Source organism: Pseudopipra pipra, chromosome 2 (assembly GCF_036250125.1).
Source record: "Pseudopipra pipra isolate bDixPip1 chromosome 2, bDixPip1.hap1, whole genome shotgun sequence".
Lineage (NCBI taxonomy): Eukaryota > Metazoa > Chordata > Aves > Passeriformes > Pipridae > Pseudopipra > Pseudopipra pipra.
In genome coordinates this window covers 94,412,322-94,434,523 of record NC_087550.1, presented here as the reverse complement: position 1 = coordinate 94,434,523, position 22,202 = coordinate 94,412,322, and the positions used below count along the sequence as shown (strand labels likewise).

Genomic DNA, 22,202 nt, shown 5'->3' with positions numbered 1-22,202 from the left:
ATCAATCGGTGCCTTTTCTCGGCTACCATACTAAATATTCCCTGCTCATTGTACCATAACGTTGTAGACCCCCCCCAGCAAAATCTCTGATACCAAAACTGAGCTTCCAGCTGCATTTCACAGTCACCCCTGAGGAAAGTTTTGAGGGATGATGTCGTGTGTGTGTGTGTGTGCTGCATTGTGTAGCACATCATGGTGCCATGTTTCAAGAAGGCTGCTTGCAGGAAAACTTCTTACACACAAGCAACTACATGTGAGTCTTCCCTTATTTATTTTTCTTCTTCCCCACCTGCAGGTAGCAAGGGAATGCCAGGTCTTCCTGGAAAGACAGGAATCCCAGGGTCCCCTGGGCATCCCAGCTACGTGGCTGGTGTGAAAGGGGATATTGGCGTGAAAGGGCTGACAGGTCTGAAAGGGTATCCTGGTCCTGCTGGCTCTCCTGGCATCAGAGGCTTCCCTGGCAGCACAGGAGTCAGAGTGAGTTCATGACCATGAGGGAATAAGGGTGTCCTCATGCTGGCATTCAGTTTGTCTAAGTAGCGTTCACCCCTTGAAATTGTGCTGAACAACTACAGTGCAAAGATAATAATGCAATAATCATCGAATAAGTAGATCAAATATTTTTGCTTGATCCCTCCAACATTCATTAAGCAGAGTAATTTCTTTTCTCATTGTGAAACATCCAAATTTCATGTACCATCTTTTTGCCAATGAGGACCCAGATGGTTCCTTCTAGGTCCTTGGTCCTGTTGCTGCTGCTGTTGGTAAAAATTATTCTCAATGCCGGCCTTACTTTTCTTTCTCCCAGGACTGATGGTATTACTGGCAAAAATTACTCACTGCCACTCATCTATCAGTAGAAGAGTCTAAAAATCTTAGCTTCTAGAGGGTAATTCACTATTATTCACTTTGACCACAAAATAAATTACACTGGAAGAAATAAACACTTAGAAAAGGCCTTACAGTTGACTTACAAATATCATTTAAGAGAGACAAAAACTGTATTCCTTTTTCAGGTAGCTCTGCCCTTAGGTTTCAATAAGACTTTTTTCTAACCAAGGACTGCAGGACTGTTACAGTTTAACCCCAGCCAGAAACTAAGCCCCACACAGCCACTTGCTCAATTATCCCCTATACCCCCAGCAGGATGGGGAGAAGAGAGTTGGAAGGGTAAAAGCAAGAAAACCTGTGGATTGAGATAAGAACTTTAATAATTGAAATAAAATATAGTAACAATAAATAATAATAATAATAATAATAATGACAACAGTAATAATAATGAAGAGGAAAATAGCAATGAGAGATAAATAAAACCCAGGAAAGACAAGTGATACAAATGAAAACAATTGCTCACCACCAGCTGGCTGATGCCCAACCACTCCCTCATCCCACCATCCCCCTAGACTTACATGCTGAGCATGACACCAAGTGGTGTGGGATATTAACCCTTGGGTCATTTGAGATCAGCTGTCATGGCTATGTCCCCTCCCAACTCCTTATGCACCCCCAGCCTGCTCTCTGGCAGGGTGGGGTGAGAAGCAAAAAAGGTCTTGACCCTGTGTAAGCACTGTTCAGCAATAGCTAAAACATCCCTATGTTATCAACACTTGCTAGCACAAATCCAAAACACAGCCCCATACTAGCTACTATGAAGAAAATTTACTCTGCCCCAGACAAAACCAGCATAAGGACTCACTTCTATATATGCATAATAGGATATCCTCAATTTCAAACTTAAGTCTTTGCAAACATAACTTGTCCTTTGGTTTGTACTGGTCTATCTTAACTGACCTGCAGCTCTATAAAGTACTACAGAAACTCAAAAATGGTAAATGTAATAGTTGTTTGCTTTTTTTTTTAATATTTCCAAACTCTGCTGCTTGGAGGGTTGAATAAATCCTCAATCTTGTTAACTGATACCTTTTTTCAATCATATGATAGGGAGAAAAGGGTATCCCAGGAATTTCAGGCCATTTTGGTACTCCTGGCTCACATGGAGAAATAGGTGAGTTTGTTCTCTTATCTGAGTGCTGTTTGTATTCATTACCCATCAAATACTTGATAGTAAATTCTGAAGTGTCTTAGTGGATCTTAAATCTTAAAGAGTCTTCATACAGTCTTACAGAATGTTATTGAAGATGTGGGAGGCTATGAAAAGGTTAATACTGTTAATTTCATTCAACCTATACTGTCCATGGATAAATCCATCCATGGCAGGGAGGGAGGCTGTTCTAGAAACTTTTTTTACCTTCTTTAACTTATTCCTTTTGTATTCTAGAAAGATAATAATTGCTGAATTTTGCCTCAGAAGTTGCAATTCCTTCAAAACAAAAGGACATAGTGTTTAAATTAAAGCCTTACCACTCATGTGTTCATTTTTGCTTGAAATAGGTGATCGGGGAGATACTATAAACTTACCAGGAATGCCAGGCCTTAAAGGGGAAGTTGGTGTGCCAGGCTTAACAGGTATTAATTTCACAGTTGCTCTCTAGATGTATTTCTTTTCACATACTAAAGTCCACAGAGGAAGGGAGGAGGAGCTTACCATGGACTTTTGGTGGCTCTTGAACTTGTGTCAGTGACAGTCCTGGAGAGGTTCATCTTTTCTTTATTGAAATGAGTATGTGCTACATTCACCTCTTCAACTGAAAGTATAGTTATAATAGTAAACATCACATGCAACTACAGTAAACATTTCTATAAAATTTTTTGCCATTGATGATAAAAGGAGCAATATGATTCCATGAATCATCTTCCATGATTATGGAAGATGAGATAGCAAAATCTGGTATATTTTTGGTTGGGTTGGTTAGGTAATGTATTAAAATTTCCCTGCACATGCATAACACTTGAACATCAGTGTCACATTCCATATAATTTGGGGAGTACTTTTAAAAACAAATTTAATGATGGTTTGGCCAGATGACTATTCATTCTTTCAGATTATGCAACTACCATGATGAGAAGAATGTCTTTATGTGGCAAGACCAGTACCCATTCAGTAGCCAAGTTCACATTATGCTTGTTAGCTTAGGATCATATAGAGATTATTAAAATAATATACTGGTTTTGTGGTTTTCCAGGCATAAGAGGAGGCGTGGGACAAAAAGGTGAAGGTGGAGATCCTGGTTTCCCTGGCATTGAAGGCCTCAAGGGCACACAGGGTGACCCTGGTTCTGTGGGACAGGAAGGTAAAATATTCTTTTTAACACTCAAAAGAATATAACAGTTTAAGAAGAGAAAGAAAAAAAACTAGTTGCCTTGAAAGAAAATCATTAAGGTTTTTAACATGTTGATCATTCGGTTGGTGAAGAGCAGTGACAAGGATGTGGAATTCACAGTAGAATTTAAGAGGAGATGTCAAAAGCCTAACTCTGCTTCATACCAGTTTTTTCTTTTTTATACCAACTATGTGTCCAGTCAAGTGTTGTATTGCTGGCACACTCAGGTATTCTAATATTGTCACAACACTGTAAAGAAGTGGGCTTTTCAATGATCTTTTCTTCTATAAATGAAGTCAATATCCCCCAGGACACAGTTATAGAGCCTGTGAGCCAGGCTCATGGGCCAGCTGTGCAAGAGAAACCAAGTCAGGTTCACCTGTGGCTGGATCATACACTTGGGGCTTCAGAAAATGTCTTATTGCAGGAGGATCATGGAAATATTCTTTCAGAACAGTTGCTCGCCATATTACTCATAGAGGGCTTCGAAACTCCAGCTAAGACTGGAGTACCTCACTGGGAAACAGTCCTTGTCTGATCAGCTTTCCAGTCAGAAACGCAAAACAGGTGCAGCAGAAGGGGAAACTGAGGTGCACAGAGATGAAATTATTTATTGTGACTGGCAATAGAAGTCAAGTTATCATTTTAACAGGAGGAGCCCATTGTAATGAATTATTCTTTTATACTTTGTCTCTCCTACCTTTGCTCTCTTTAGTTTTCTTCCAGTTGGATGAGCAGTGCAGTGTCATTGGCATTAGGAAGGGAAAGTATTTTGCTGCCTGGGAGAATAAAGGTAGCACAAGTCTGTGTTTTGGGCCACTGGTTTTAAGGACACTCACAAGCAATGATTCATTATTGTCACACAGGTTTGCCAGGACTGGTTGGCCCGCCAGGGCAGCAAGGAAGCCCTGGGACGCCTGGATTTCAAGGTGAAAAGGGAACTCCCGGCTGGCCTGGCTTACCAGGACAAGCAGGTATTCATGCAGCTTCAGCTATTCAATTGTTTCAGTGTAAGCACTTGCTATTGTTTCATTGGTGTGAAGAAAAAGAAGAAAGGGGGCCTTTTGCAGTTCCATGTCGCAGTTTCCTCTACTAAATATTTATTCCTCATAAAGTCCAGGGGCATTAGCAAAGACACATGTGGTTGCTTTCTGATTTAAGGCTTCTGGTGTCTTCTCAGTTCACTTTAACTGCTGATGACCTCCTTCAACCGGGAAAATTTTCAAGAAACAAAAAAACATTATTTGAAATGCAGCAAGGGTAGTGATATACAAGATGAGAATATCTAATGTGGCATTAGATAAAAAGCAACATACTTGTCTTAATCATCACCAAAAACTGAATTGATCCAATATCTGTTTTCAAGAATAAATGACTTACAGCTTAGACAAAATTGTGCTATCAAAATGCAGGTGATAGTTTTAAATGAAGCTGTTTGTATCACAGGATACAGAATCTCATCAGTTGCTACTTAATTCCTTAATATATTAAGTTAGCAGATTTTTTTTCTGCCTTACAACCAGAAATTACCCTGCTTTTATTCTTTTATCTGAATCTGCATCAAAGCTAAGCTAATATAGTTATGAAGGCTGCCCATATAGACAGTGAAGAGAGAGAACAGCCACTTATTTTTCTGATATTGAATTGTCCTCCAGAGCTCCAGCCACTGACTAGAGATACATGTGTAGTTTAAACATATTGCTTACCATTTTGACAGGTACAAATAGATGGAATAAAATTTACCTGTAAACAGTAACAGCAGCTATTAGACATTTTGTTAGGGTTTTGTTGGCGTTTTTTAAATGACACAATGAATTTCTCCTGAAGACAGCTTTATTATAACCACATTTAGAGCCTACAATTATGCCTTAATTGTCTTGGTTTGAGGATTTTGGAAAACTAAATAGGTATTAAAAAAACTGTGGCAGCAAGACTGGAACTAATGGCATGCTACCAGACAGATCAGAGATATTTTAAGAAACACCTCCAGAGCAATGAGTTTGTTGGATAATAACAGAATTTGCCAATCATAAAACCATGGTATGATGTATTTCATAATAAGTGTACTGTAATTAATTAATTTGCATATAATACACCAGATTTTAATACAGAATATTATTTATTCAAGCATTTGAATATTTTGCCTAGGAATTTATACAAACTCATAGAAACTATTATGATAATAATGAACATTATTTTAAAACAGGCTTGCCTGGCTTAAGAGGAATCAGTGGACTACATGGTTTACCAGGCACTAAGGGCTTACCAGGATCACCAGGTAAGTGACACTCTTAGTCTGCCTGTTCATAGGCACAGCATCATGTTGGCTGCAAGTCTAATTGGTGAGATCTTTGTAATGTGACTTTCTTAAGTGTGCCCTCCAAAGCCCAGTGTAGATTCAGGCAAGCAAAGTCATACACAATGTGCTGCCCCACAGATGAACACGACTTCAAATCATAACTTCTTTCCTCTCATAAAGTACAGGCCTCAAGGATTTTTTTTCCCCTTATGAGCCTTTTTTTTTCCATGAACCATTAAATGACTCATGTATTTTGTAAATGCATATGGTCTATCCATGTGTGTTAGCATGCTGATGCGTTGCTACATGCAGAAACATTTCCGCTTTCCTCTTAATTTTGAACAACTTCACAACAGGTCCAGATGGGTACGGCTCTGCAGGTTTCCCAGGTGCAGTGGGAGACAAAGGAGAAGCGGGAGAGCCAAGCAGAGTGGAAGGCAGCCGAGGACCTCCGGGCCAGAAGGGAGACAGAGGTGTTCCAGGTTTGTATTCCTGAGAATGGGATCCACTTACTATTTGTTTCAGCTATGGGTGTTGGAGATGTCACAAAATGCAGTAGAGTGTAGACAGTTGTATAGGAGAACTCCCGAAGTCAGGGAGGTCACTGGAGTTTGTGCTGCAGCTCAGCTAGCCCTTGCTGAGAAGCAGCAATGTGTATTCCCCAGTGCTGGACAGTTTGGGTCCTTCCCAATGGTAGCAGCATCTTGTAGCACCCACTGAGCTCAACAAGCTGCAAATGCCAGAGTCTACTCTCAGCCATCAGGTCTCAAAATATTTTTAATCAGATTCCAGTTACACAAACACTATGACTTTTCGTTCTTTCTTTTTGTTGCAAATCTGTCAGTGCTTACCTTTCTCCTGAAAGCTTCACTGTCCATCAGTGTGCCATTGTGCTGCTGACACCTCGGGCCTCTGTTCCCACGCATGGTGCTTTGCTGGCACCATCACCCCTCGTGTAGTGTAAAGGTACATCCTTCTAGCTCTAACCCACCGAGCTGTAACAGGCTGCACTTACCTCAGTAGGGGTCACCACCTGGTTTTCTTCCATCAAGAAGCCACCAGACTGATGTTGCAAACAAATAACTAATTACGGTTTTTTGATTTTGTTTGGTTTTTTTTTTTAATTTTTCCAACGTTTTGGCTCTGAAAGGATTAAGAAATGATATGGATATAAAACTTTACTGCCTTTTCCTGCTTGGTTCAATGGCTCATTCCTATTCTTTTGTGTTACACTTTATTGTTACTAACATGCTGTGCCATCTCAAACACCATTCAGAGGTTTATTATCAAGCATTGGAAGAAACAGCTTACCTCATTCAGGTAAGGTACATCATTTGTCACAATTAAATATTATTATTTTCATTAAAATTAATAAACAAAAGGGGTCTTTTGGCTTCCTGACAAATCTACTTAAAAGAAACATCTATTATTGGTGGGTCAGATTTTTGGCCATTTAACGATTTTTTGATCTGTAGAGAACTTCTTGGATTCAAACTTTCTGTTTTAACTGACCCCCCAAAATGCTAAGTGTTTGTGAGCCCTGACTCTGCAGGCACCGAAGAACAAAGCTGCTTTCTTACCTGCTGCAGTATACCTAGGATATTTTGAGTACTTCCTATATTGAAATAATATGTTACCCGGCAGACACAAGATTATTAGCATTCCACACAGTAAGATGTAATTAGCTATCCAGAGAGCTTTGGCAGAGAACTAGTATTTGGGTTTTTTAATAAAAACTTCCACAACTTCCACAACGTCATCTGAAAGAAATAAAACAAAAATCAGTGGGAACTGTATGTTTTTTCCATTTTGAAAATCCCATTCTTTATACTTAGTCTAAAGTGAGTCCTTTTAATTGCAATTGTACATTTTTCCTTGCAGTACAGATTATTTCTTCTCTTTCTTTCAGGAATCCCTGGACCGTTTGGTATTCCTGGACAGGAAGGATTTCCAGGGCCTCCTGGGATTTCAAATATATCAGGATATCCTGGTGATAAAGGCTCCCCAGGTCTAGATGGAGTGCCAGGTAATTCATGCCTTGTTCCCCTCAAACAACAATAAAACATTAAGTACAAGATTGTGCCCTCAGACTACAATAGAAAATTAAGTACTGGGTTAGCAACAGCAGTCATTGTTATTTCTGTCTCGATTAATTTAAACAGTTCTATTAAATACAACATTAAAGTGTATGAATAATTGTTGGACAGAACTAATGGTACATAAGATAATAGGAACAGACCTCTTGAAAGCAAAAGGCAGTTCCTCCAGGTTGTCCTGATAGGTTTGATTTTCATGCAAATAGCAGATTTAATAATCCAGAATTCTCTTAAGAATTTTCAGAAGCCTTATAGTAATCTACTACTTTGAAATCTGGGGTCCGTGGCAGACTTACAAGTCTGTAGAATATTTTCTTAATAATTTACAGAATTCTCCTATGTGAAATGACCATGCAAGCTAAGTCACACTGGGAAGCATTAGCTCTTCCCTCTAAAAGTCCCTGATATGAGCCTGCCTCTCACACATAGCATTCGTATCTACACGTGATCCAACTTTGACAGGCAGCACGAGAGTTCCCCACTTAAAACCGTAGTTAGTAAGTCACTCTCTCCTTAGAAACAAGGTCCAAATGTCTTATAAGAAGCAGAGGTAACTGAAGAGAGACCTGTCAGGTTTAGCCTCAGGCAATATGAAATTCTAGAAAAAGAAGCTGTTCCCATATTTCCCAAGACAGCATGAAGTACTTACTTGGTTCCAGATGTTCAACTGAAGCACTAAGATACATGGAACAGTAAGTCTTTGGCTTATTTACCACCTGGCACTGAGTCAGGTACTCACTGCTCTCTAATTTCTCTCTAGTTACTTGGAGAATTTAGGATGAAGCAAGGAGGCACACAGTGAAGTGAGGCATTTGTTGGAGGAAGGAATAGCTCATTGTAGACTGTACCGCAGCAGGCACCACACTGCTGCTGAAATCTGGCTTGAAGTGACACTGTGCTTTGTGGGACCTTCATGTTCTTATTTCTCTGCCACTGGTGAAGAAGGGTATGCCAGCCTGAGAGCAGGAACAGGAGTGCTGAATAAGTCTATTAGGGAGCTAAACATTTGTTCCCTGCTGAAATTAAGGAAATAAAACCTGGTGGGATAGAGTTAGATAGTTCTGTTATTTTCCTCTGTGCACAAGTTTTAAGTATAAGCAGATTACAAACTATATATCCTCTAAACAGGCTATCCAGGACCACAGGGGCAGCCTGGAATGCCTGCTCCACCAGGAAGCAAAGGAGAAAGTGGACAAATAGGTATGATCGGAGAAATTGGCCCAAAGGGAAGCAGAGGTGATCCTGGATTAGCAGGGAGACCTGGCACTCCTGGATTCCCTGGACCAAAAGGTAAGGATGGGAAATGCTGATCTCGGCTGGGAGCAGGGGAGCCCCCTATGCTACAGCAGCTTAATTACCTTGACTTTTACACTCACTTGATCTGTGTTAAAATGCAATAATGCCACCTGTCATTTTGCATTAAAGGTCGTAAGGGTGAACAAGGTGTCATTGGCTTTATGGGCAACGTAGGATTTCCGGGTGATTTAGGACCTATTGGACCCAAGGGGGATAGAGGAGTAACTGGTAAGTACAGTCAGATATGTGACTCCTTTCTTAACCACTCATTTTTGCAGCTGATCTAACTGGCCCTGCTTTGAGCAGGAGGTTGGGCTGGGTGACCTCCAGAGTCCTCTCCATCCTCCATGACTGTGTGAATCCTGGCAAATTCCAGTGGACAGATGCCTGAATTTAACATGAGTAAACAATTTTTTGCCATTATGAATTTAATTTGTATGAGGTGCCAACTCCAAAATCAGAGACACTTTCAGGGTTAAAAAAAAGGAGAAGAATTTCTGATCTAAACAAACCCTCCAGAGTAGACATACTGAACATATAGAAAGACCTTTAAAATCCTTCACTCCATCATGTATTTGTGTCTCTTGAAGCCCACCAAAAGACAGTGCTGCACTTCAGAGAGCTGTTTGGGTGGAACTTCTCAGCACCCTATGTCATAAGTGAAGGAGCAGTAGTATCATTCATTTCCTTCTGCTTATCTGTATACTGTCCAAGAGAAAAGAATCTCTTGGAGATTATCACGTACTTGGAGATGGTCTCATCTTGGAGATCCCATACTCACACACATTCAACCAATATAATATAGCTGCTATACCCAAAGTGGTGAGTTGTAGACAACAGTCCCTCTCATACATATGCAGCTACGTGAGAGCAACATATCTGTGGATGAAAGCATATAAAGGAAAAATACGGGATAGTTGGGTTTTTCTTTTAATCAAACTATCTCATCTTGCTTCTAATCACAGGCTTCCAGGGACCTCCAGGCTCTCCTGGGCTGCCCCCTCTTCCTCCAAGGCTGGTTGCTGAGCAAGGTTCACCAGGTCCCCGTGGAAATATAGGACCTCCTGGAAGCCCAGGAGATATGGGACCTCGGGGTCCACCAGGGGATCCAGGTAGGAATTGCACACTCAGACTGAAAGCTCAGTTCCCCTGAGCAGAGTGAGGCCACCAGAGTAATGCTTTGACTCTCTTCTACTCAAAATTCTGTGAGGAATTCTTCAGAAAGGAGAGTCAACTGACTCAAGCTGGGGCTTTGGCTTTCCTCCTCCTCTTAGCATTCAGAAAATAACCAAACATTCAGAATATAAGCAAAATGGGAGAAAACTTCAGCAATGCTCACATAGCCAAAGCAACATCAGATATGGATCTCACTCAAATCAAGACTGAACATCTTGGGAGTAAATCTGCACATCATTGTGGGCATGCTGTCAGCCCAGGGAATTATGTAGTGTTAGTGATGTGTGGACCCAATGCACTGCACCTCTTGCTATGAGCCTCATCAGAGATGAATGGTACCAAGAGTGAAGGAGTAGGGTTGTGGGGTTCATGTAGTCTTTCTTGATCCCAGCAAGCTTTTCCAGTGAAGTTAGTGCTTTTTTTGCCTGAGAAAACATGATACGATCTTGCCTTTAGTGTAAATTAGTAAACTTGGCAGATAGGACCAAACGTACATAAGTGCATGTTAACAAAGTGGGTAGCATGTTGATAATATCTGCAGTCACTGTGCTTACAACCATTGTTGTGCAAGGTTTCAGAGGTTCACCTGGAGAGCCAGGACTCCAAGGCAGGGGTGGTATTCCAGCTCCTCCCGGCTCCAGAGGTGAACAAGGAGGAACAGGATTTCAGGGTCCAGTGGGATTTGAAGGTAAGAGGTATCACATGACACTTCTTCCCTTTTCCCATTTCACTGCAATAAATTGCTCTGTAGTTACTATGTCACTGGAAGGAGAGAAGAGGAGGGAAGGGGGGAGAGAGAGAGAGAGAGAGAGAGAGAGAGGGAGGGAGAGAGAGGAGCAGATTGTGAAGTTTCTGTCATTATAGATACTTCACAAGGGACAACCTTCAACAGTTATCTTAAAGCAATATTTTCAGAATAAATTTTGATAAATGTAGATGTCTAATCACTCGTGAGTTTGTTTTGATCTGAGTGTATTTTTATATTCTCTTTAAGTATTTTCAGTGTAGTGTTTTACTAACAGTTACATTCGTGGAAATGAATGGCTAGGTAGGTGATATTTGGACAGATGAAGTTTAAGGGAATGTATTTGTAAAAGAAACACCTGTGTCCTTGTCAAATCAAAGAGCAGAACTATTACTATCTTAATTAGCTAAGTACATAGAGAAAAAGGTATTTGCGGAGCATAGTTTCAAGTGAATGAATCAAATGCAAGCAATTGATTAACCATTGGTTAATCTTGGAGTAAGAAAACATTTTAAAGGAAAAATATGCTTATCTGTATTGTACTAAGTATGCTCAAATTAATCAGAATTTTATTTGTGGCTTTCCCTCGCTCTGACATCATCTTAGAAACCAGGGAGCCTGATCCAGTTCAAAAACAGCTGCTGCTGTAATGCTAGAACTGCAGCTCCTTTAACAATAACTTTACCATAAGAAGAGGCATCATGCAATTAAGCTTTATTCATCAGCAGGTTAGCTGGAATATCAGCTATCATCAGATCATTTGTGGGAGCACCAACTAAGCTGTATTCTTTCTTTTACCCCCTGTTCTAAGGTCAGCCAGGCCGCCCTGGTAGCCCCGGGCCACCAGGCATGCCGGGTCGCAGTGTTAGCATGGGCTACCTGCTGGTGAAGCACAGCCAGTCTGATCAAGAGCCAATGTGCCCAGTTGGCATGAACAAACTCTGGAGTGGATACAGCCTGCTGTATTTTGAAGGACAAGAGAAAGCACACAACCAGGATCTAGGTATGTACAGATATTGCTGGCAGCAGCCTCAATTCCAAAACTGGGACTTCAGCAAACAGGCTTAGGAAACGTCAAAATGAGAAGATAAAAACTTCATGGCTTCATAGAGTGCCCCTGAGAGAGCTCCTGAAAGTCATTAGTGTTGTTCCAGGGAACCTGTAAAGCCAGCAAAACGTTCTGGACCACAGGGTTTTACTGGCAGGTGCTTGGGAAAGAGCAGAAAACTGAAAATGTGTATTGTCCTTTGTGAGAATGATTGGTCTTTTTTCTTCTTTTTTTTTTTTAACAGGGCTGGCTGGCTCATGTTTGTCTCGTTTTAGTACTATGCCATTCCTCTACTGTAACCCTGGGGATATTTGTTATTATGCAAGTCGAAATGATAAATCCTACTGGCTCTCAACTACAGCACCTCTTCCAATGATGCCTGTGGCAGAAGATGAGATTAAGCCATATATCAGTCGCTGCTCAGTTTGTGAGGCCCCAGCTGTGGCAATCGCTGTCCATAGCCAAGAAGCTTCTATTCCTCACTGTCCTGAGGGCTGGCGCAGTTTGTGGATCGGATATTCCTTCCTTATGGTATTTGGTCTCCAGTGTCACATTTTGTGTGGCACTGGGTTTTATATTTGAGTCCTAGATACTAGGAAGGCTGCTCCACTTTAAAGCCAGCAAGATCAAAACCATGCATCATACTGGGGAACCAGGGAACTACAAAACTAGTTTCCATGAACCAAAGAGGAACAACAAAATTTCTGTGAATTTCAGAGAAAATGGTCTCTTCTCAGCATAGCATATGGAGACCTTACTTTTTGTACAACATAGAGCTTCAGAGCAGAATAAAGCTGTGAATTAACAAATTAAGTTGCACTGAGGTGCAACAATAGCCTACAAAGCATTTTCACAGCTAAAGATTAAGAGTTACTTATCACTGTTAAGGATTTGATCTAGAAAATAAAAAAACCAACAACTTTTCCCCTTCTTTCTGAAACCTAAAAATCATAGGTGTTTGGTTGAAGATTTAGAAGCCAAAGTCTTTCACTGAGTCTGGAAAGAGAGACAGTCTCTGGTTGTTTTTAAAATCAAGCTTCCGTGTTGCACCCGTAATGGCAATAAGAGCTTGGCTTTATAGGATCTCCGAGAGCTTGTTATCTTGTAATTCAGAAGTGGGATGTTACAGAAGAACTTAGTGCTAGGTGTGAAATTAGTTACAGAAAATATACCCCCCAGTTTTGGAGAGCAGGTCAAATTTTTGATCAGCCTTAAGTTTGACCTTTCTTTTGCTTCTATAAAAAGCCCTGATACCAATCTCATAGTTACTTCACGAGAATTCGAAGGATTAATTAAATGTTTGCAAAACCTTGTGTAAACAGTGAGCATTTTTAAGAGCAAAGTTGTCACTTTAGCAATAAGTTTTTGCCAGGACAAAGTCTGTCAGCACTATGGAACACACAGTGAGAAGAATTCACATTTTCCCAGCTGGCTTTTGGAACAAATGAAGTGTTTGGTGTACACATTTTTGCTTCTCAGGCAACTGTGAAAGAAGTACAGCACACTTGTGGTTATCTCAGAGTACATATTGTTTTAATTCCTTGGCTTAAATGTGTCACCTCATTCCCCTGAGTAAGGTACAGTATCAGTCAGCATGGATTCCTGCCCTTGCTAGGTGGCGGCCTTTGGGAAGGAGGGAGTTGTTGCTTTGTGGGTTTTTTTTTTAAAAACCACAACCATCTAAACCTCAGCACTATGTGACACCAGCCAGAGATCAGTCCTTTATTCAGCTAAAAGGTGGCCATTTCTGTTATTTGTCTAACGCAGTGGACCTCTTGCAGCGTAAACCAAGGCAGCTGCAGCTTGCACTTTCATAGTATGGTGTTTATTAAAACACAGGCAGGCAAATCTATTGGATGTGCCCAGATTTCTCCCAACATTTACAAAACTATTTAAGAACTCTATTTTCCAGCTTCTTTCTTTTATATTGTAGATTGTTTCAGTTTCTAACAGAAAATTCAACGGTATCACTTAAAAATACAGCTGTACAGCTCCTTAAAGGGACAGAGAAAATGCCCATTTTGTTAGCAATGTCTTTGACAGAAGAAAAGTAACATTCAGTTCGTTATCACAGTATCTGTCAAAGGTAACAGTTGAGTGATGATCCACGATTTTGGTGTAATTTGCTGTCAAAAAACATGTCATAGAGGGAACTAGTTATCTGCCTAGAAGATAATTTTGTTTCCACGGTGCTCCTCATGTGCGATGCAGAGTAAGACAGGCTTTATAACTTGGGGAATTCAAGTTAGATATATGGTGGAAAGTTCTTCTTAGTGAGGATAATAAAACAGAGGAACAAGTTGCCCAGAGAAGTTGTGGGAAGTCCATCCTTGGAGGTATTAACAACTGAACAGCTCCCTAGAGCGACTGAGGGCAACTTCGGTGTAGACCCTGCTTTGAGGAGGGGACTGGCTGAAGTGACCTCCAGTCAGCCCTTCCCAATGATTCTCCAATTTTAAGACTTCCAACAGTGAAAATTTTAACTATAGGAAAGAAGATTTTAAAGTGGCATCAGCATATGAGCTAGCTCCTTTATATAGTTGTAGCATAGCCAAACCCTTACAAAACTGCAGGACTGGCTGACTTTCTGCTTTGGAGATAAGAATTAGAAGAAATTCTAGTGGGTTCTTCTCTTTTCACACATGTGAATTTATGACAGCATTGCCTGAGGTTGCACTCTGAATGCTGCCTTCCTTGTCTCCTTTAGCACACTGCTGCTGGTGATGAAGGTGGAGGACAGTCACTGGTTTCTCCTGGGAGCTGCCTGGAAGATTTCAGAGCGACTCCCTTCATCGAATGCAACGGCGCCCGCGGAACCTGTCACTACTTTGCAAACAAATACAGCTTCTGGCTCACTACGATCGACCAACCCTTCCAAAGCAAGCCCTCAGCAGACACACTCAAGGCAGGACTCATCCGAAGCCATATCAGCAGATGTCAAGTCTGCATGAAAAACTTATAGAAGACTTTCACAGTATAAGGAACCACCTTATCATGTAGTTCTTATACAGTGGAGCCTTCTGTGATGGTTAGACAACTAAATAGATCATGTTGGTGCTTTTTTTAACTTATTACCTCAACAGCTGAATGGAAACAAATCTTTTTAATTGTCTGTAAAAGCAGATTAAGTCTAACACACAGATCTAGTGCTGTGTTCTCCTACTATGCAGTATATATACACACTTTTTGCTAGTCTAACATTACATCATTTGCCAAATGATAGAAATACTCACAGCTTTGAAACACCAAAAAAACTTCAATAATAAATGGTTACCTTGGACAGATACCCACCACATTTACTTTAACAGAATATATGTATCTTTCTATTTACTGCATTTGTCACCGCAGTGAAAACTAACAGCTGCAGTTCCATAAATTAACACAGGGTGATCGAAGTACTAAACCCTTGCAAAATAATGAAAATATACTGTGATCCAAAGTGCTTATGTCCAGCATTGAAACCTAACTTTAATTTTAGTTTTTTATGCTTGGGCATTTCAAACACACACAAAACATCTTTTTGGTTTTTTTCAAGCCTCACCATGCTTTAGCACTTAACCATTGCCAAAAGCAGAGAACCCCACAGGCCTCCCAGAAACAGTAACCACAAAATGCAACTCTTCCTATTTGGTTAGGAGTCTCTAGGACGAAGATCAGCATTTTATTTTATATGCTTGATGATTTTTTTCTAGACATACCCCAGGCCAAAGGGTGCTGTGGACGTTTCATCTGTGTCACACCACCCACACAGCAGCAGCACCAATTGGTTTTTTCATTGCAGCTTTTCCCCTCTGAAATCAAGCCACTCATCACAAAACGATTTTAGCCACTTGCTGTTGGAGCAGCTATTGCACATAGGGTGGGTTCTGCAGGAGAGTGCATTGCTCGGTGCCACATGACCTTCAAACACAGAACTTGCAGACCTGCCAGCTGGCTGTCTGAAGGCATGCTGTCCTGGCAGCTGGGGACATGTGGCAATGGGATGACCACCATCCCAATTTGCACACAGCCATCCTTGCAAAAGCAAAAAGAAAGGAAACAAAGCATTTATTTGGCACCATCATTTCCCATAGTAAAGGCTTGATAAATGACAGAATGGCTAGCTCTTTCCTTCTGTGGAAAGAAGCAATTTAACCCAAAACTGTCTGTCACCACTGCAAGAGAGTGGGAAAAAAAGGATCAGCTGAAAAATTCTTATTTGCATAATCTGGTTATATACCTGAATGTTTAATTTGAAGTGGAAGAAGAGACTTTTATAGCAATGACAGTTGATTTTTAATAGCTCACCTCGCTCCTGCTTCAGGTGCTTCTTGGCTTTTATAATTACATTCCATCCTCACTGTACCATAAATAAAACCTGGGTTTTTTCTACACTTAGTTGTTGATGATTTCTATTTTGTTAACTGTTATTTTCCATATGGGCTGCTCTGTTAAATTACTTTGTTTGCACCTAAGGAGTTAGAAAAGCACTCCCAGAAAGCTCCTCCCACTGAAACTCAAACTCTTCAACCAGGAATGCACCTGTTTATTTCATGACACTTAAAAAGATCCAGTAGGGAAGATTTGTGTCTAAAATTGCTTGTTTAAGCTGAATAACTGAAATAGCATTTCATGTGTTCTTAAAACAATTTAAGCCAATAAATTGTGATGTTGCAAAGTAAAACAACCTATTATTCATGCTCTACAATGTTCAAGAAACCAACATTTACCAAACTTGACATGTGTTACCTCCACAAAAAATATAAAGTATAAATTCATTTAAAGTTCCTAAAATCACAGAATCATAGGATGGTTTGGGTTGGAAGGGACCATAAAGATCAATTAGTTCCAACACCGCTGCCATGGACAGGGACACCTTCCACTAGACCAGGTTGCTCAGAGCCAAATCCAACCTGATGCTAAATACGCGTTGGGAGCATCCACAACTTCTCAGGCCAATGTATTCCAGTGCCTCATCACCTTCATAGCAAAGAATTTTTTGCCTACTATCTAATCTAGACCTGCTCTCTTTCACTTAGAAGGCATTCCCCCTTGTTCTGTCACTACATGCCTTTGTAAAATATCTCTATCCAGGTTTCTTATAGGCTCCATTCTGGTACTTAGCTAGCACACTGTCTAACCTAAACATATAATTACATATGTCTATAAACAGAGATTACCTGAGCTTGAAATGAGCTGTCTGGCCATATTGTCTCTCTGAAAGGCAGCCCCTAAACAAACTTATGACACTGTTCTTTGTTTAAGCTAAATAAAACATTTAGAACTGAAAATACTGCAGTCAACATAAGCTAAATCTATTCCACATTTGCCAATTCTTTTAAATTACACATGGCAGTAACAAATACCCAGGAATAGGCAACTTCCAGGTTGTTGCTAGGCATCAGTGGTTGTGGGATGATCACACAACTATCACTTGTGGGTTGTACAGCATGCAACTCTGGCAGTGCAGCACATTCAGTGTTTTAAGAGAATTCAAGTGGAGGCTGTACAAATCTATAAAAACCAATTATGTCAACAGTAAACTATTTGGATTTTTATAGCTAATATCTTCCTATGAAGTTGACTTTTTTTATACTTAAAACTTCAGCAGGTAGGTCTTCCACCAACAGTTGCTTTGCCTCTCCATTTTCTCTGGCTCATGTAGGCTGTTCTTAAGTTTGATCGGAGTGGTACCAGCACAGCACTGAGTTGAACACACCATCATGGTGCGGGAAAAACCAAACCAACTACAAAACCCCCCAAGGTGCCAAGCAGGCTTGAACTTCTGTACTTTGTGTACGTCATGTGCTGGGTACTCACATCTGTGTTTCTCCAAAGCCTGCGCAATCACTTCTTTGAGGAGGAAGCTTGTGCACACAAACACGTGGAATACTCACAGCAGACGGAGCATTTCACTTTGTGAGCTAATCTGGAGCACTGCATGGAGGGGAACTGACTCAAACTACCTCTTAGCTGCAAGTTTACTTCCTCTCTTATGAAGACAGTCTGAGAGAACTGGAGTTGTTTAGCTGAAGGAGAGAAGGCTTCAGGGAGACCTTATATCAGCCTTCCAGTGCCTAAAGGGGGCTTATAAGCAATCTAGAGAGTGACCTTTTACCAAGACCTGTAAGAACAAACCAAGGGGCAGCAGTTTCTAACTGGAAGAGGGTTGATTTAGATTAGACAGAAGGAGGGCATTTGTTACTGTGAGGGTGGTGAGACACTGGAACAGGTTGCCCAGAGAAGTTGTGTATGCCCCATCCCTGGAAGTGTTCAAGGCCAGGCTGGATGGGGTTCTGAGCAATCTGGTCTATTGGAAGTGGGCCAGTGGGTTGGAAGGAGATGATCTTTAAATTCCCTTCCAAACCATTGCACAATTCTGTGATTCTAGAACCCACTTTCAGGAGGTTAAAACATTCTTATAGAGGAAAAACTCAGATACAGCAAAACAAAACAGTCTTTTTACTGAACTACAGTGCTCCAGCCTAGGATGTATGAAACAAAAGTGTTTTGCCTCCGTTTGACCAAATCTTTTGCTACAAAGTATCCCGTTTGCTTCCTACACTTTCCTGTTTGAAAACATGCTGAACTGTAATGCGGTCCTGATCCTGGAGAAGGTAAATGAGATTATATTCCGCTTCTGTAGGTAATAGTACATCAGTATATCAATACAGATATAGTGAAGTCAACATAGCGATGTGAGTTGACACCAATTATTTCCTCAGAGTGTATCAATCAAATCAGCCGAACTTGTTCACACTGTACATGACTGGGCTTGTCCATGGCTGCCAGAAATAGAAAATCAGGAAACAGCAAGCAGTAAACAGGACCTTGACACGGAAGGTGTCAGATTGCTGCCAGAGGAGAAGCTGAGGGGTCACTGCCAATGTGCCAACAGCACCCCAGTGCAGGCAGAATCTGCCCCTGTAACTGCATAGGGACCAGCAGCCCCCCCAGAGGTGGCCACCTGCCCCCACTGATGGCGAGTGGGGGTCTGGTCCCACAGCTATGCAGCGCACAGTGGTGCAAGACATACTGGACAAGGGGAAGAAGTAACATCACTGCTCCCTATGACCTGCGAGCAGAGAAGCAAAAACAGGCAGGGGTGCTTTCCCACTGTGATGTGGGCAAGAAGGTGACTAAGCCAAAGCAGGTAGCTCAGCAGCTCTGCCAGTCCTATGGGCACTGAGGAACTTCTGGCTCCTTTTGTGGCCCCCACAAGACTTGAAGCCTTGTTGGGGTTGTCAAGGGCAAATGACAACCTCAGTCTTGCACCATCAGTACCCGTGAGGGGCAGGAAGCAGAATGGATACGTCCCAACTAGCCTGGCACAGATCCTCACTCGTTCACCTTACCATCCCTCCCTCCCCCATGGGTCACAGCCTGGCTCAGCCATCACCTCAGGCACAGGCAGGCCTATAGCTTACATTCACTCAGCATTGCCAAAAATAACATTTCCTATCCAGTCACCAGACATAACAGGGAGAGAGAGGGGAAAATCAACATTTGTAAAATGAGTTTCCCCTCCAAGGCGGGATAGGCAGAGTCCCTGGTCCGTGCCTTCACCCGCCTTCGCTTCTCCTTGCAGGGAGGGTTTCCCTTGGCTTCAGCAGCACCACCACATGCCCAGCTCCAGGCCACGCAGCGAGGTTATTAATGGGGAAAGCGACCTCACAGTGATGGAGAAAAATGTGCTGCAGCCAGTGGGGTGCAGAAGTGCTGGCACTGAACCAGTGCATGGCACAGCCGCTCTCAGTGCTGGCCCAGCATGACTAGTGGCCCAGCCCACAGCTGCTGTGCTACATCAGCTGCTAGGCTGTGTGGCTGTTAAGGCAACAAGAGTTAGAATAAGCGTGCTTCTGCGCAGTTCTTGTGCTGCCAGTCCCTACCCTGCAGCTTCACTGCTCTTCCCCATCAGTAGGTGATGATTAATTATTTCAGTAAAATTATGTAGGATGGAAGGTGAGGGAAGAGGGGCAAAAAGATGTCTTTAGCAGTGCCAGGATATCAGGATCTATCTGCAGAAGCAACATGGAAATTAATGAATTCATGTTAGGATACAGGCCATATTGCATTGCTTCTCTATGCTCTTAAAACAAAAAACAAACCCAAAATAAACAAAGAACAAAACCGCAAAAAAAAAAAACCTCAGCACCACTAAACAGAAAAAAACATTCTGTGCAATTTCAGCGTTGAGGGTTGAACTGTGCTCTCTAATAATGCTTGCAGACATGCATAGGCACCACTGCAGCAGACAGAGCATCAACACTGGGCTGTAAAAATGGAGCTCAGCTATATCAGTTTAAATTACTAGTACATTTAAAAAAAACCTCCCAACATCCTACATCAAATTCCAGAATCTTTCAAGTTTTTCTTGAAGGCAGAATCTGATTCAGAAAGGGATAAAGAAACAGGGCTAGCATGCACAATGAGCAATCCAGATCTCCTCCTGACCTCTCATCAATAGCTCCCATGTATTATGCAATTTCCCAAGTGTAACTGTGCAACCCCACGATCTCACAGGTTGGTAGAGTGACAACCCATCATAACCCAGACATTTCTCGAGAACAATAGCCAACAACACTAAAAAGCCACAACATCATGCCAGACAAGTGTAGCTCTAAGGGCAAAAGCAGAGCACACAAGACTGGTTCCTGTGTCATCTCTTTTGGTAAAAACACCCAATTTGGAGCTTTTAGAAATACTGTAGGAATTCCTTAAGATCTGATATGAATAAAGCATCTCCCGAAAAGCCTGACCTTGTAATCAGTACGTGCTGCAGGTTCAGACATCAACAGAGGCAGCAAAGCCAGTGCTGAATCTCTCACAGGCGTGTCAGCAGATCATTTTGGTCACAGACAAGACTGAGGTTGTGGCCTGCTTGCCTTTTTCCTGTCCTGAGGGAAGACTAGATACTGTCCCTAGAATTTTGTTAATAGCTAAAAGGTTTCTAATTGTACTCATTTTTATATACCACAGCTCAGATGCTGTCCAGTCTCTGACAGACTGGTAGGTATTAAACTGCAAACCCAAAATATGACATCCTTTAGCAGTGCCTGCAGCAATAGGAAAAGGGACAATGATTTTAAACCATGAGAGCGTAGATGCAGACTAGATATAAGGAAGACTTTTTTTTTTTTTGCAGTGATGGTGGTAAAATGCTGGAACAGGGTGTCCAGAGAGGTAGTAGATGCCCCACCCCTGGAAACATTCAAGTTTAGATTGGACAGAGCTCTGAGCAACCTGATTGAGTTGAAGACATCCCTGTACAATGCATGGAGGATTGGACTAGATTATGTTTTAAGGTTCCTTCCAACCCAAACTATTCTATGATTCTATTATTTAATGTTCAGTGTTTTTTTTCTCGAGCTTTTCTTCCCCACTACATGTGTACTGTAAATTAACTTGAGAGCAGAAAATAAAGCTACTACTCTGCAGCAATTTGCTCAAGAGGATGTACTTTTGGGGAAAAAAATGCCTTAAATATACTTAGTAATAATTTAACTCATTATTCATTTAGGAATTGTCTCCCCATGCACTAACTGTGATTTGGGTGGGACAGAGAAAGGCAGTGACAAAGCATAAGAAAACTAACCCTTTAGTTTTAGAAAATTACACCAGAAGCATTCAAAGGAAGGTGAAAGAATCCCCACACAAGAAACTGAAGAACTGAAAATCTGCAACCTGCATCTTTGAGGTTTATTGTTTGGGAGGAGTAGGGTTGTTTGGTTTTTTTTTGGGGGGGTGGGGGGGGTCTGTGTTTAAAGACTAGAAATTCTTCACTCTAGTCATAGCTCCTGGGTCACTGCATGCATTCTTTGTAGCCAAGAGCTGTAGGAGCTGTATTAAGCCCCTCCTTTTTACTGCAGTCAGGAGAGAAACCATGTACCTCATTATTGCTCTTTCACACACTTTTTACTCCACAAAAGAGAGTTGTCTTCCCTGCATTAGTTTCACATCAGAACACACCCGTCTTCACTTCCCTCCAGGTAGAGGTAATTACTACTCCAGGTAGTAATGTCATGCATAGCTGATAAAAATCAAAGCTGCAGCTCTGCAGCTTTAAAAGGAGTGGGAAGGGAGATAGAACACAGGTACTCACAGGTATACCTACAGGCACTAGAAAGAGGTCTTTACAAAAACGCAGACAAAATAGGCTGCTTTCTTTCCCAAAAAACACTTTGCTATCTACATTAAAAAGAAACACAAGACAAAAATGAACCAAAAAAACTTCCTCCTGCAAATCGCAATTAGAGCAGCAAGAGCTGTGATGCTGCTTGTTAATACATGGAAGGCCACTATGGAAGGAGAATTGCCATTAATAAAGTCTAAAAATGAATAG

At 41.4% G+C, this 22,202-nt stretch overlaps 1 protein-coding gene across 2 annotated transcripts in view; it reads left to right on the top strand.

The window, feature by feature from the left end:
* Positions 1–16,254, top strand: part of COL4A2 (collagen type IV alpha 2 chain) — a 140,092-nt gene extending 123,838 nt beyond the window's left edge. For both annotated transcript variants that reach the window (XM_064646526.1, XM_064646525.1), the window contains 15 exons: positions 296–477; positions 1,942–2,005; positions 2,392–2,466; positions 3,084–3,191; positions 4,088–4,195; positions 5,428–5,499; positions 5,877–6,002; positions 7,430–7,546; positions 8,745–8,906; positions 9,042–9,140; positions 9,878–10,024; positions 10,660–10,776; positions 11,645–11,836; positions 12,126–12,412; positions 14,589–16,254. In XM_064646526.1, the coding sequence (XP_064502596.1) occupies positions 296–477; positions 1,942–2,005; positions 2,392–2,466; positions 3,084–3,191; positions 4,088–4,195; positions 5,428–5,499; positions 5,877–6,002; positions 7,430–7,546; positions 8,745–8,906; positions 9,042–9,140; positions 9,878–10,024; positions 10,660–10,776; positions 11,645–11,836; positions 12,126–12,412; positions 14,589–14,843 (2,111 nt within the window). In that variant the 3' untranslated portion in view covers positions 14,844–16,254. The remainder of the gene's footprint in view (positions 1–295; positions 478–1,941; positions 2,006–2,391; positions 2,467–3,083; positions 3,192–4,087; positions 4,196–5,427; positions 5,500–5,876; positions 6,003–7,429; positions 7,547–8,744; positions 8,907–9,041; positions 9,141–9,877; positions 10,025–10,659; positions 10,777–11,644; positions 11,837–12,125; positions 12,413–14,588) is intronic.
* The last annotated feature ends 5,948 nt before the right edge of the window (positions 16,255–22,202 follow it).